A 15,376-nucleotide genomic window follows, 5' to 3' on the forward strand; every position below is an offset into this window, starting at 1 on the left:
TCTACTTGTTTATATTATATACAATATACTACTACTATGACATACCAACACCACAGTACCTTGATACAGAGGACATCTACAACTTTGTTGCTCAACCACTAGTTATGAGTGAGTCGTATTCGAAAGGAACCTGTTTAGCATAGGCCTGCTGCAGTAATCAGTTCGTGTGTACTTCCACTAACAGGTGATGCCATCTCCAATTTCCGGCTCTAGTACAAAAAGGATCCATTCTCGTTCCTCAGCTCCACATTGCTTGCAGCTAGAGAGGTAAACCACTTAAGGCAGAGGGACTGATCATGTTGATCTCTCTGCCACTTAAATTATCTCCACTATTTAGGTCATCTTTATATTTGACTGAAGCCTGTTGAGCAGGCAAAGCATTTTGACATCAAAGATGCACAACTGTTGCACATGAACCTTACTCATCTTCCCAGTGCATCATGCTAACACTAATATTAGTGATAGTGAAACTATCTTTTCCATGTAGAAGCTGAAAGTAATAGCAAACTTGCTAATCTGGTAAAGTGTAATGAAGTACCACAATAAAGAAAATAAGTACTGCTGGTAAAATAATAAGGACCAGACAACAGAAAAGAGCAAGGTATAAAACTCTTTTATACTGTATTCAAAGGCTGATAGTATCTATTAGTATTAACCCCACTCTGTTAAATACCACCAACAGAAGAATATTTTTATTAAAAGTTATACATTCATATATTTTTTTATGTCAATATAGATTTTATATTTGTTATTATAGAATTAAAAATTATAGGTTTTATAAGATTCTGGCCAACAAATTAAAAAACACAAATATTACTTTGGACTGAAAAAAATTAAAAAGTACTGTACTACAATAAACCCTCAAGTGTTCATTAAATCAGAATGTTAAATAGCAGAAAAAGCATTACTCTATTTTATACCTAATACCATACCCAATTTACAGATTAACTGTAATAAACATTCAAATTAAACTGTTAAAAGTAAAATTTACCCAGTGGGTTGCATCTTATTTCAAAAGTCCATTATATCAAAATTCTTTATATTGAGCATTTACTGTATTTTAAAAATTCTGACAATACTTTTATAAGTTCAGTTTAAATGGGCCTCCAAATGAACCTAGAATATTTATCCACCTATTAAAAAAAAAAGAACATACAGTACATTACATATGATATACACAACTGAAAGGCATTTTTAAGTATAATTTTTATTGTGTTTTACTCACAGTGCATCTTAGCCTTACGACAAAAGGCCTGAGTTTCATTGTTGGGTAGTTCACATTCCTGAAGGAAGGCTTCTATTAAGGCAGGAGAATCATCCTGGAATTCATCAGCACAGGCAGAGTCTATCTTAGAATTGCACACGAAGCACTGAATGCCATAAGCTGTGTGTATAAAATAAGAGCAATTAGTATACCGACTCCTGAAATAACTATTACTAATATTAAAAGTTTTCAGTTGGATTTCTTTTAATGCCCTTTTTAATTACCTATTTGTAGTTCATAGTGTAATCTTTTCATTAATTATTTTTGTTTGTTTTTAATGTAATATCTGTAGAACTTACTATACTTCCCTTCTAAATTTATTCCATACATCTACCAGTATAGTGGTTAGTGTGCTAGCCAAGGACAGAGGAACAGTGATTCAATCCCACATGTTTCTGCCCTCTATATATTTACACAAATTCAGTCTAAGCTTTTTAATAAGCAGTTTTAATACAGTACCAATTCTAGATCATACTGCTTTGATGCTCTTCCAATTTCTCCTGTGCTAGTTATAGCCAGTTACTGTATACACATATAGTCAACTCTTGTAAAATTTATATACAGTAGAACCCCCATATCTGCGGGTCCGGTTGCAGCAGTTTCAGTTATCCACGGTTTACCGTGGCCCAAAAATAACCCTTAATTTTTCTTAATAATGACACCAAAACACAAAAGTAGTGAAGGTGGCAGTTCTTCAAAGCCTAAGAGAAGCTGTAAAGTGCTTCCCATCGGTGAAAAGTGCTAATTCCAGACATTGTGTAATTTGTGAATTAAACCTGATCACAGGTATGTGCATAAATGAAAAATGACTTGTATACAGGGTTCGCTACTATCCAAGGTTTCGGTCACCCAAAGTAGGTCTTAGAATGTATCCCCCACAGATATAAGGGGGACTACTGTAGTGATTTTTTTTATAAATGCAAGTGAAAAGGAGCATCCAAAAATGACTAGCACATACTATGAAGACCTTCCCAGGTGCTATTCAATTTTGAATGTACAGTGGACCCTCGACCAATGATGGCATCGTCTAACGTTAAATCCGACTAGCAATAAAATTTAACGCTAACATTTTGCCTCTGCTAACGCTAAAAAACTCAACTAACAATATTCGTTCTTGGGTACCAATTAATATCGTTAGTCGAGGGTCCACTGTATGTACTTTTCTCGATCGCATTTGTAAAACCACACTATATATAGAAGCTTCATAATATGCAATGCACAAAAACTACCTTAAGTGTTAATTTCCATTTTAGTTACTATGTTCCACAGTCTATCATACTAATACATGTGTGACCAAGCAGGTTGAGTTTTGTGAATTTAATAATACCGTACTGTCATTATATAGGTACGGTGGAACCTCTACTTGCGAGTTTAATCCGTTCCATGACCTTGCTCGCAACTGGATTTGCTCATTTGCAGAGTCAATTTTCCTCATTTAATTGAAATGCAATTAATCTGTTCCAGTGGAATTCTGTACTTCAATAATTTCGCTAATATCAATTCTACGGCTTATCTCACTTCATTTAATATGACATAATAAACAATATAAATAACACAGAAACCTGATATATACTCTAAAGTGAATAAAATATGTCATTCATATAGTGGTATGGGCAGTGTCAGCGGTGGACGAGTTTGTCTGGAGACCGGACAAAATACTTCTTGAATAATTTCGCTAATATCATCTATATGGCTTATTTATCAATCACAGTTCATCTAATATGACATAACAATGTAAATAACATAGAAACCTGATATATACTCTAGAATGAATAAAATATGTCATTACATATGTGGCGGCGTGCGGCGGACAAATACTCCTTGAATATTTCGCTATCATCAACTCTGGCTTATTTATCACAGTTCATCTAATATGAAACAAGAAACAATATAAATAGCCTAGAAACCTGATATATACTCTAGAATGAATAAAATATGTCATTATGTAACAGGTGGAGGCAGCCACAACCACTCCCACTTTATTGTGGCAAACACTGCCATCTAGTGATGGCCTTTTGAAGCCATCTATTGTTATAATTATTATGTAGTGTATTATTATTATATATATATATTATTATACATATTATTATTGTATTAATTATTATATGTATTATTATTATACATACATTGAGTTCAATTTCAAGATACTTTTCGTCATGAAAGCAATCAAAATTATATCTATTTCTGTAATATATCTTTCATTATATCAAATGAGACCAAAAAAAAACGAGAATACAACCATAAAAACCATACGAAAATACCGCTAAGGGGTGGCTAATTGCTGAGAAGTGAACTCCATTATTTATGCTTAGATTTCTTTCATTTTTTTGTACATTAAGAAGCATCTTTCCATCATACATTGCCCAAGTTTCAATAAGATAGTCCAACAAACAAATGAGATACAATTCTCAAGATCAAGAGCAAGAGCCCCTCACCAGCATCAAGGAACCTGCCTTGAGGTCTGCTCGCTTAAGGAAATTTTGCTCTCGTATGGAAGCAAAAAATTGACCCATCGACTGTTCGTATTTGGAAAAATTCGCATGTGGATGCGCTTGCAAGTAGAGGTTCCACTGTATACCACTATCAAGCAAAGTAACATGGAAATGCAGTTTGCATGTGGAACTGAATGCATACTTCCATTTTTACTTTGTAACTGTAGTATAAACAGCTGGATCAAGTGATCATTATAGACATGTTTTCGTGTGTGTGTGTGTATACACTCTTGCATTGTTATCAGTGCATCCAAAACCATATTGTAATGGTCCAGTAGGCAAGAGGCATGAGCGACCTGCTCAAAACCCATGCTACCCTGGTTTGTGCAATTTTTGTGAATCCATGTGGTTAGCAATCCTACTTTATAAAATTCTCAGATTTTTATAATGTGGGATGTCAGTGCTATTGGTCTATAGTTCTTTACTACTGTTTTACTGCCACCATTGTGGAGTGTGGCTATATCCATTATTTTTAACGACTCGGGGGATTATCTGTATCCAGGCTCCCTCGCCACAGAATATTTCAGGCACATATGGGTTTCTTGTAGCTCCTGATAAGCATGGTGTTCATCCCAGAGTCTGGGCCTGGGGCCAAGTGCATGGGCATCCTCTCAATGTTTTTTCAGTGGAATTAGGGCTATATTGTAAATTTCCGAGATGTTGACATCTCTCTAATTTCTCTGCTCTATCTGGTTTCAACAACTGGTCAATACTAGATGTGTTTTTTTTCCCTCCTGGATTTTGCACATGAGAAATATTTATTTTGGATTTTTTCACCTTCATTAATTACATTTAGCTCCCCAAGTCCCTCCCAGACTATAATTCATTCAATGCAATTTTAGTATCCTCTAATTCTCTACCCAGTGCTTCCTGCCACACCTCAGAGCTACATCATCTTGAGACATTGTAGCTTTTCATCTTCACCTGTAAAGGGAGCATCTCTTTCTAGTTTGCATCTGCTATTTTTCCTCGGTGGTATGTGCCTTAAGCCACACAGTTATTCTTATTTAGACACTGGTTGGGGTCCAATTTACTTAAAATATCTTCCCAACATGTGTCATTATGGACAATTTGATTCCTCCCCCAACAAGCAGCACCTACACTACACTACCCCCAACAAGCAGCACCTACACTACCCCCCAACAAGCAGCACTTATTCTACACTCTACCCCCCCAACAAGCAGCACCTACACTACACACTACCCCCCCAACAAGCAGCACCTACACTACACACTGCCCCCCAACAAGCAGCACCTACACTACACTATCCCCCAACAAGCAGCACCTACACTACACACTACCCCCAACAAGCAGCACCTACACTACACTACCCCCAAACAAGCAGCACCTACACTACTCTACCCCCAAACAAGCAGCACCTACACTACTCTACCCCCCCCAACAAGCAGCACCTACACTACACACTACCCGAACAAGCAGCACCTACACTACACTCTACCCCCCAACAAGCAGCACCTACACTACACTCTACCCCCCCCAACAAGCAGCACCTACACTACACTCTACCCCCCCAACAAGCAGCACCTACACTACACTCTACCCCCCCCAACAAGCAGCACCTACACTACACTCTACCCCCCCAACAAGCAGCACCTACACTACACTCTACCCCCACAACAAGCAGCACCTACACTACACTCTACCCCCACAACAAGCAGCACCTACACTACACTCTACCCCCACAACAAGCAGCACCTACACTACACTCTACCCCCACAACAAGCAGCACCTACATTACTCTACCCCCAACAAGCAGCACCTACACTACACTCTAGCCCCCCAACAAGCAGCACCTACACTACACTCTACCCCCCAACAAGCAGCACCTACACTACACTCTACCGCCCCCAACAAGCAGCACCTACACTACACACTACCCTCCCAACAAGCAGCACCTACACTATACTCTACCCCCCCAACAAGCAGCACCTACACTACACTCTACCCCCCCCAACAAGCAGCACCTACACTACACTCTACCCCCCCCAACAAGCAGCACCTACACTACACTCTACCCCCCAACAAGTAACACCTAAACTACATTCTACCCCCAACAAGCAGCACCTACACTACACACTGCTCCCCCCCAACAAGCAGCACCTACACTACACTCTACCCCCAACAAGCAGCACCTACACTACATTCTACCCCCAACAAGCAGCACCTACACTACACACTGCTCCCCCCAACAAGCAGCACCTACACTACACTCTACCCCCCCCAACAAGCAGCACCTACACTTCACTACCCCGCCAACAAGCAGCACCTACACTACTCTACCCCCCCCCAACAAGCAGCACCTACACTACACTCTACCCTCCCAACAAGTAACACTTATACTACATTCTACCCCCAACAAGCAGCACCTACACTACACACTGCTCCCCCCAACAAGCAGCACCTACACTACCCCCAACAAGCAGCACCTACACTACACACTGCTCCACCCCCAACAAGCAGCACCTACGCTACACTCTACCCCCCAACAAGCAGCACCTACACTACACTCTACCCCCCAACAAGCAGCACCTACACTACACTCTGCCCCCCAACAAGCAGCACCTGCACTACACACTGCCCCCTACAAGCAGCACCTACACTACACTGCCCCGTACAAGCAGCACCTACACTACACTGCCCCCCAACAAGCAGCACCTACACTACACTGCCCCCCAACAAGCAGCACCTACACTATACTCTGCCCCCCAACAAGCAGCACCTACACTATACTCTGCCCCCCAACAAGCAGCACCTACACTATACTCTGCCCCCAACAAGCAGCACCTACACTACACTCTGCCCCCCCCAACAAGCAGCACCTACACTACACTCTGTCTCCCCCCCCCCAAGCAGAAGAACCAGCATCACAAGCATCCTGTGGCCATAAAGCATGAGCCAATGGAGCCTGGTCCACAGCTGCACCCACTGCCACCAGGATGTGCTTCAATTAAACGTACTCTACACAATACTACCAACACTTCTAACACTGAAACCGATCACAATGTGAAGGTAATTTCCCTGATGAATATATCAATATTAACATGAAATAACTGCAGTGTCACAACTTTAGACTTGGCCCACCAGAATCTCCTCAAGGTAAATTCATTGGTGCTGGCGAGGGACTCTTGATCCAAGGAATTGAACTTTTCCTCTCCTTTGGATCGAATTTTATTATTACCTTCTATTCCCCCAGGCGCTGTACAACCTCTACGTGTCCAGCAGTTCCCCCTAAATATAAATTAATATTCTGTAAAATCGGGCAAGACGTAGTTTAATGTACAAAAGTAAGGAACGAGTAGACAGAGAAGAGGGGCACTGGAGCAGAGTTACTTGGTTAGGTGCCAAAGAGAGAACAAACACCTTTACACTAGAATCTAAATGGCATACCGCCAACAATAGTAAAGATAAGATACACTTTACAGACCAAGATTTTATTAGGACAATGTTTCACACTAGTTTCATTAGGCCATAAAGCTTTATCTGGAGGGTGCTTCGGGGGTCAACGCCCCCCGACCCAGTCCTTGACCAGGCCTCCCGGTGGATCAGGGCCTGATCAACCAGGCTGTTACTGCTGGCTGCCTAATTTTCACTCTGTTAAGACGTATAACTGGGGTATATGACTGACGTGAACAAATGAAAAAACTAATAAAGGAGTTAATAAATAACGTTCTCAAAGTACCTAACCTTGATATCTCTCAGCAATAGTTTAAAATTGGACAAATTTGAATTTGGAGAAGATAAATACCGGTTTGGTAGAGTTGCGAATGAGTGGAACAAACTCCCAGGTAATGTCATTGGTGCGAGAAAGTTGGGTAGCTTTAATTAAATATCCCCTCAAGGAAGGCTCTTTGATGTTGGTGAGGGGCTCTTGATCTAGGGAATTGGACTGTGCTCCGGTTCCCTGAATTATGCCTGAATACCTTCCACATTCTCACCCCCCCCCCACAGGCGCTGCATAATCCTACGGGTTTAGCTCTCCCCTTTATTGTAATAATTAAATATGGGTTGGACAGGTATATAAGTGGGTGTGGCTGGGTATGGATTACAACTGCCTAGCATGGGCCAATAGGCCTACTGTAGTGTTCATCACGTCTTAAAATCACTAATTCAACATACATAATGTGCCCACCAAGGTATGCTCATAAGCTATTACTCAAACCACCTAAGAGAAACACTCCAAATGTAAATACATTGAATGTGAAAAAGGTTTACAAAATTTGTGCTGTATTACCCGTAGGTTTAGCGCTTGGTTATGATTATAATAATGAAACTTGTTTTATATATAAAACGCACTAGAACCTACTGGTTATTCAGCAATTTTAACCTAAAAAGTTTGAAAATTTTTCATATAAAAGAGCTCTCCATATACATTACAATAAAACGTTCGGGTTTGGCGCTTCCCAGGATAATTAGAAGTCTACTTCCCATAAATGACCCATCTCAACGCTTACCCAACCTAATGTCACGACCTACTTCCACTACTGGTCTTCACCTCTCCTGCCTTCAGTACACAAGGTCTCCATCCAGGGGCATCAACTTCAAATTCACCTTAAACTACTTCATGTCTTCTACCGTCTGCAATATTATTCTCTCTACTGGATTGATAATGCCAGAAGGTGGCTAAACGTATCCACAATGAAGACACCCAAGGGTTACTTGAGGTTTCATATATAGAAGCAATGGAGATACAGACGAGGTGATAGTCCATCAGCCTACTTCAAGGTTAATAAACTGATCACATTTTCTTACCTGCTCACTGTGTCCTCCATATTGTGCCATATCTGAATTTTACTCGAGTATGAGAAACGTTTCGGAAATAAAGAAACCTTACTGTTGCACACGTCTTGGTCATCCATGTCTAATTCATCTGAACAGTCTAGTAAGAGGTTTCATCTTTCAATCCTCACGGACAGTTTTATGTTACGAATCTTGTTATATATGTTAAATCAGGTAATCTGGCTGCTCAACAGCCAACACGAATATGGGTGACCCAACATTAAGTCAGAAATATCTTATGATCATGCTAAAAGTACTGAACCTGCACCCCGGAAAAAGCATCTAAAATTTGGGGAGGACACGATTAAAGTTCCAATTAAAAAATATATATATGAAAAATAAGGTGCGGAAAATATCTAGCCAAGACAGTTTGCAGCAATGGATTAAAATTTACAATTTAGCCTTTGCAAGAATATAAAGGACTGGTTTAGCAAGAGTTGTGCATCATAGGGACAAACCACCAAGCAATGGCAATGAAATAATGACTGAATAGCTTTAAAAATAAAGTACAAAAATATATCAACGAGTGGATGCAAGAAAAACCTGCATATCATGAGCCAATAGGATTAGTGCATAGAGCTTCCTTTTTTATGAATATAACAGTCATTAGTTCTTAATATACTCAGTGGCATGGCCTAGTATTGTTGGCAATGTACTGTGTAGTCTAGTGTTGGCAATGTACCCGAGTTTGGGTTTAGCTGTCGGCAAATATTTTTGGACCATAGAACATCCATCTGTGCTTACCTAGCATTCTTTGCGAGGGTACAAACCTTACCTGATCGAGTGCTGAATTAGAAAATAAGAATGAAGGACTGCAGTAGGCCTACTGGTGCATGCTAAGAACATCCTCTTCAAATTCAACCCTTCTAACTTGATTATTCGTCCAACCTACCCTAAAATTTATCAAACTTTTAACTTTGATCATCGTTCTTTCTTGTAATATATTCTTAGCACCTTATTTGTATATTCTTGTATATTCTTCCACTCTAAATACCCCTGAAAACAGTTTATCAGGGTCTGGGGATATTTTGCTTTAATTGGTCTGGGTTATAAATGGTGAACATTGTGTATAACTTTTTTTTAATAAAGACGTTTATGCTGAAAGCTTTATGACTAACACAAGAAGAAAATGATGAAAGAATAAAGTAACAATACCGTGACTGCAATGATACACACACAACCCGAACAAAGGAGGGGAAAACTTATGACGTTTCTGTCCGAAATGGACCATTGACAAAAGTTTAGAGTATACTGGTATACAGTGGTTGTGTGTGTACACTCACCTAGTTGTGGTTGCAGGGGTCGAGTCACAGCTCCTGGCCCCTCCTCTTCACTGGTCGCTACTAGATTACTCTTCCTGCTCCACGAGCTTCATCATATTACTTCTTAAAACTATGTATGGATCCTGCCTCCACTACGTCACTTGGGAGACTATTCCACTTCCTGACAACTCTATGACTAAAGAAATACTTCCTAACATCCCTTTGACTCGTCTGAGTCTTCAACTTCCAACTGTGACCCCTTGGTTCTGTGTCCCATCTCAAACATCCTGTCTGTCCACCTTAACAAAATACTGCGAGGAATTGACATGTCGTTTTCATGTCTCCCCTAACCTTCCTGTCTTCCAGTGTCATCAGGCCGATTTCCCTTACCTTTTCTTCGTAGGACATCCCCTCAGCTCTGGAACTAGTCTTGTTGCAAACTTTCTCTAATTTCTTGACGTGCTTGACCAGGTGTGAGTTCCAAACCGGTGCTGCGTACTCCAGTATGGGCCTGGCGTACACGGCGTACAGAGTCTTGAACGATTCCTTATTGAGGTATCGGAACGCTATTCTCAGGTTTGCCAGTCGCCCATATGCTGCAGCAGTTAGCTGGTTGATGTGCGCCTCAAGAGATGTGCTCGGTATTATACTCACCCCAAGATCCTTTTCCTTGAGTGAGGTTTGTAGTCTTTGGCCACCTAGCCTATACTCTGCGGTCTTCTTTGCCCTTCCCCGATCATTACTTTGCATTTGGCGGGGTTAAATTCGAGGAGCCAGTGCTGGACCACTCTTTCCAGCCTGTTCGTGTGCGTGCGCGTGTGCGCGCGTGCGTGTGCGCGTGTTTGTTTTACAGAGAGAGAGAAGGGTAATATTTTGTGAAGGGATTCATCGAAACCAGTTAGCCGGACTTCAGTCCTGGAGGTGGGAAGTACAATGCCTGCACGTTAAAGGAGCGGTCTGGGATATTGGCTGTTTGGAGTGACATCTAAACTGTGTATCTAAGCACCTCTGCAAAGACAGTGATTGTGTGTGAATGATGGTGTTTCTTTTTTTGGGTCACCTTGCCTAGGTGGGAGACGGCCGTGTTGAATATATATCCCAGACCCCTCCTCTAAAGAGCAGGCATTGCACTTCCCACCTCCAGGATTGAAGTCCGGCTAACAGGTTTCCCTGAATCTCTCTCAAACACACACATACCTCTACCCCTGAAAACTTCGTCTTTTTGTATCATATTTATAAAACTCCTGGTGAAGCTACTCCTTAATTAATGTCCAAGTACTTAATTTGTCTTACATTTAATCGGTTTGTTCGTTGGATATTGCCTTCATATTTTTCTTCAGCCTCTCTATTAAGTGCTGGTTTATCATTGGTGACGTGCGTGAAGGCCGACTGTAAATAATTAACAAACACATCTGCTCATTATCAGCAGGTTTAGATCTAGCTTCAAGGGAGTCCGTTCTTGATCTTCGTCCTGTACACTTGGAAAATTCCTCATATAATTTAACTTGGATTCCCTTGTAATATATTCCATAAGGTGGATCACGTTTACTTTTAAAGCCATGTCAGTGGTTACCTATTGGTAGTTACAAAAACAGAGTTATACTCCTGATGCCACGCATTCAGTGTTTAGTTCATTATATTTTCAAGTTTCCAGTGGTTGTATTTCATTCTACCACCTTATCAAATCACAGACCAAGCGGGGTTAATCCATGGCAGTCCTAAAAGCCGAGGCCAGTGTGATTAACCAATGGACCATGCCGGCATTGCTACTGTTAATATTAAGTAGCAAGGCCTATGAGTGAAGTTTGCAGCAGGGAAAACCTATGTAATAGGGAATTGTGCATCGCGGGTGCAGAGTGAAGTTAGTGACAAAGAAAAAACAAGGGAGGGGGTATTGTGTCTCAGGAGAGGCCAGCGAGGTTAATAGCAGCGAAAATATAAGTTAGGATGCACTGTCCCTCTTGGAGGAAAGGGGAGAATGAAGTCAGCAGTGGATAGTATTGTGCCTCTGGGGAGCCAAGATGGAAAATGGCTGACAACTGGGATCACGCGGGGAGACAGGTGCAACACTTGGCAGCTAAACATACACAACTCTCCCGAAAACTCTTTACCCAGTGTCAAGGTAAAGAGAACCTGCGCGGAGCGACAGACATGGGAAGAGTGAAGATTATTTAATGTAGTAGTGCGTGTATCCGGTCACGATTCAGCGAAGGTTACGGCGGAATTGTTGAGGGAGGTTTAGTTGTACAACTTGAGCGGCTAGTTTATTGTACCACCCATAAGCAGTACCGAAAAAAAAAAAACAGGATTACAGAAGTCAGGCTTTACCAGACCCCGCTGGGCATAGCTGCATAAAAAAAAAATACATTACAGTAATTTCATATATTACAACTTCTGCATACACCTAATGAAACAATACAATAGGGAATTAGTCTAAGACATTAAGATCTTGACTTATTACCACTAAAAATTGGTCATTCATCTAGAAGACAAAAATGTGGGAATAGTCTCAAGATTTCACAAATTGTCATTAACAATGAAAGTTTTGCCATGTCCTCTAGGGTTTGCATGGAGGTATCTGAAAAGCTGGATTTTCCGACACTAAGATACAGTATGCCAGTGTATGACCCCTGTCCGTACCCACATTTTGCATTTTGTCACAGTGTATGACCCCTGTCCGTACCCACATTTTGCATTTTGTCACTGGCATCTCCACATAAACCGTACTGTCCGAGTTACTTGCAGCCTAGCCTCAGTCTAGCAATAACGTCTTGCAACCTACTGACCTGGTTACTTTCTCCATAAATATGTTTAACACATTTCATTATGGACAAATGATCTGCTAGCTCCTATTTTTACTGTTCCACTTCTTTAAATTAATTTTCTAGTTCTAATTATTTTTAAACTTCTATTTGAGAAACCAAAATTATATTCGACATATCAATTTTGTCATGCTCCCGGAGGCCTAAGTGAGGGGGAATCCACAAAAGCTTAATTGTGATTCCTTAATAATTAATCCTACGGGTTTAGAGCTCCCCTACTATAATTTATTTACTTGTGTGCGCGCGCGCGCGGTCTCCTATATGTTACATTCGGGTCTCGTGAAAAAATCAGTTATAACTACACTGCCCGAGGGAGTAATTTCCACAAGCTTGAGGGCAACAAGTATGGCAAACAGTTTAGTTTGTAATGTGAAGCCCAGTTATTAATTCTAACACATCTCTCTATTACGGTACCATGGGCTGGTTTACGATAACAGCACATCCGCCCTCCCACTGTCAGGGAGGGTTAATTAAGAGACATCAGCGTAGTGAAATTTTTTGTGTGCAGCTCGTGTATTTGCTCCAGAGCGATGAGTTTAGAAAAAAGACGAAGATAAGAATTATGTATGATTACTTTCTTGGGAGAGTAGGCGGGTATGGTGATATCAAAAGCTGTTATTTGCCAGGGTGACGAGAAATGCTCTTACTTCGTAGCATGATACAGTTCATGTAATCCAAACATTTTTTGTTTGTGGCTGTTATTTAAATCCATCTTGATTCGCCTGTCATGAACTATATGTTCTAATAATTCTTTAAGCATTGTTTTCATGAGAAAAGAACATTAATGTATCATGTCCATACCAGCTGTGTTCAGTCGCTACGTTCCCTACTTAACTATTTTAAAATAACCAATCACTATATTTAATACTTGTTCGAAACCAAGTAGTATATTTTTTTATAAAACGCAAACATACCCATGGGTCAAATATGGCATCAAATACAGACAGAATATTTATTGTGGAAAAGTTTGGGAGCTTTGATAATCCACACGAAGCGGAACACTGCTTCATCCCGTATGGACTGGCCCAGGTCAAGCATATTTATCCGAGGAAAAAATAAAATGCCTTCAATCGGTTCTCATTAATGTCACTGACACCATCACTCGGAACAAAGGAAGTTTCCAGTTGATGGGACCCCTGGCTCGAATGCTCATAGCAAACGCCGCCCTCTTGACTAGTCAGGATCGCACTTCAGGACTACCTGCTCTCTCGAGAGTAAATACCTAGGTTTACCAGGTGTACTCTAGTCAAATCTTGGTTTCCAAGCTAAACATTAATGTTTTTTTTTCATATTAATCACGGGGAAGCGTTAATTAAACTCGTAGAGTTCACAGTGCCTGAGAGACATTCAGGTTCGATCCATGGAATTGGAAAGGCAGTGGTTTTAGGGGCTCATCATAGGTTTTACAATCATCCCACTAAAATGAAAATTCACAATTGCAAAACTTATCAACGTACATTAAGCTGTCAGCTAAGATTAACGAGGATGGGTCAAGTTCACGGTAAGCCCCCCCCCCACACAAAATATATAATATAATATAATATAATATAAATATATATATATATATATATATTTATTTTACTGCCGAGACTCGTCACTGACAAAACTCGCCCGCCCCTCTCTTTCTGTCTACCCACATTTGTTTTCTGGCTCTATACTATCCGAATCCTTCCCCTCTCCACTGATACCATCGATCTTATGGCCTAACAAAAATAGTGTCTGCAAGGACGGATGAAACTGATCCACTGTTGACCAATTAAACGAGAGCTGGATGCGGACCCTGATGTAGCTAGTTCCGTACCCCGTAAGGTAGAGTAAGGGGGGAGGGGAAGCAAAAGGGGAAAGGAGAAAGGATGAGTAGGTGGAGAGAGATCAACAGGAAATCGTGATGCAGAAAATCTTGGAGACGACAGAAGAAGCTTGGCCTGCTAGTAGAAGAAAATGTGATAATTGAGAATTAGTGCAGCAAGCTTACTGGGTAGGTCCCTCTTCAAATGCAACCTTTCTCACTCTTAACTAGGGGGTCGGGCAATAAAGTTGTCAAAGATGGCCTCAGTACCAGGATACCATTGTGTTGCTGTGCTTAAGTATGAATACAACAGTAGTTGATAAGCAAGACGTACATTAGTTAGGCATCTTCATTCTGAAACGTTTCGCCTATACTGTAGGCTTTTTCAGCTGAATACGGAGGAGACAGCAGAAGCAGTGGAGATGCTTCTGATGCATCTGCCAATGTCAGACACAACGGTATCTTGGTAGAGAGGACATCTTCGACAACTTTACTGCCTGACCGCTATTGCGAGTATGGTTAAATCTGAGGACTTGGAACATAACTACCCAGTAGGTTTGCTACTCTGCCTCTCAATTATTATTACATTCTTACTTCCACTGGTTGGCCCCGCCTCTCCTGTCGCCTTTCAAAAATTTCTGCTCCTCACCTTTAGCAATATACAAATCTCCATTCTGATGTTCCAGATTATGGATCAGAACTTCTCCAGGCTGAGGGACTGACCACCTCAAAACTAATTCTGCTTCTGTATTTGACTTTAAAAGCCTACTGTGATGGCGAAACTTTCCGGGATACCTAACTGTTGCGCATTTGTCTGATCAACTTGTCGGTATTATATGCCAATATTACATTCACGGGGGTAAGGAGAAGAGGAACATGAGGAAGAGGGGTAGGAGATGTTAAAAGGAATAGGAATGAGAAAAGGGAGAAGAGAAAGAATGTGGTGAAGG

The 15,376-nt window shown here is 40.9% G+C and overlaps 1 protein-coding gene across 2 annotated transcripts in view; it reads right to left on the reverse strand.

Annotated features, from left to right (window-relative positions):
- LOC128689352 (UPAR/Ly6 domain-containing protein CG9338) overlaps window positions 1-15,376 on the reverse strand; it is a 34,862-nt gene that overhangs the window by 7,362 nt on the left and 12,124 nt on the right. For both annotated transcript variants that reach the window (XM_053777538.2, XM_070086150.1), the window contains exon 2: window positions 1,226-1,384. In XM_053777538.2, the coding sequence (XP_053633513.2) occupies window positions 1,226-1,384 (159 nt within the window). The remainder of the gene's footprint in view (window positions 1-1,225; window positions 1,385-15,376) is intronic.

Source organism: Cherax quadricarinatus, chromosome 18 (assembly GCF_038502225.1).
Source record: "Cherax quadricarinatus isolate ZL_2023a chromosome 18, ASM3850222v1, whole genome shotgun sequence".
NCBI classification, from domain to species: Eukaryota; Metazoa; Arthropoda; class Malacostraca; order Decapoda; family Parastacidae; genus Cherax; species Cherax quadricarinatus.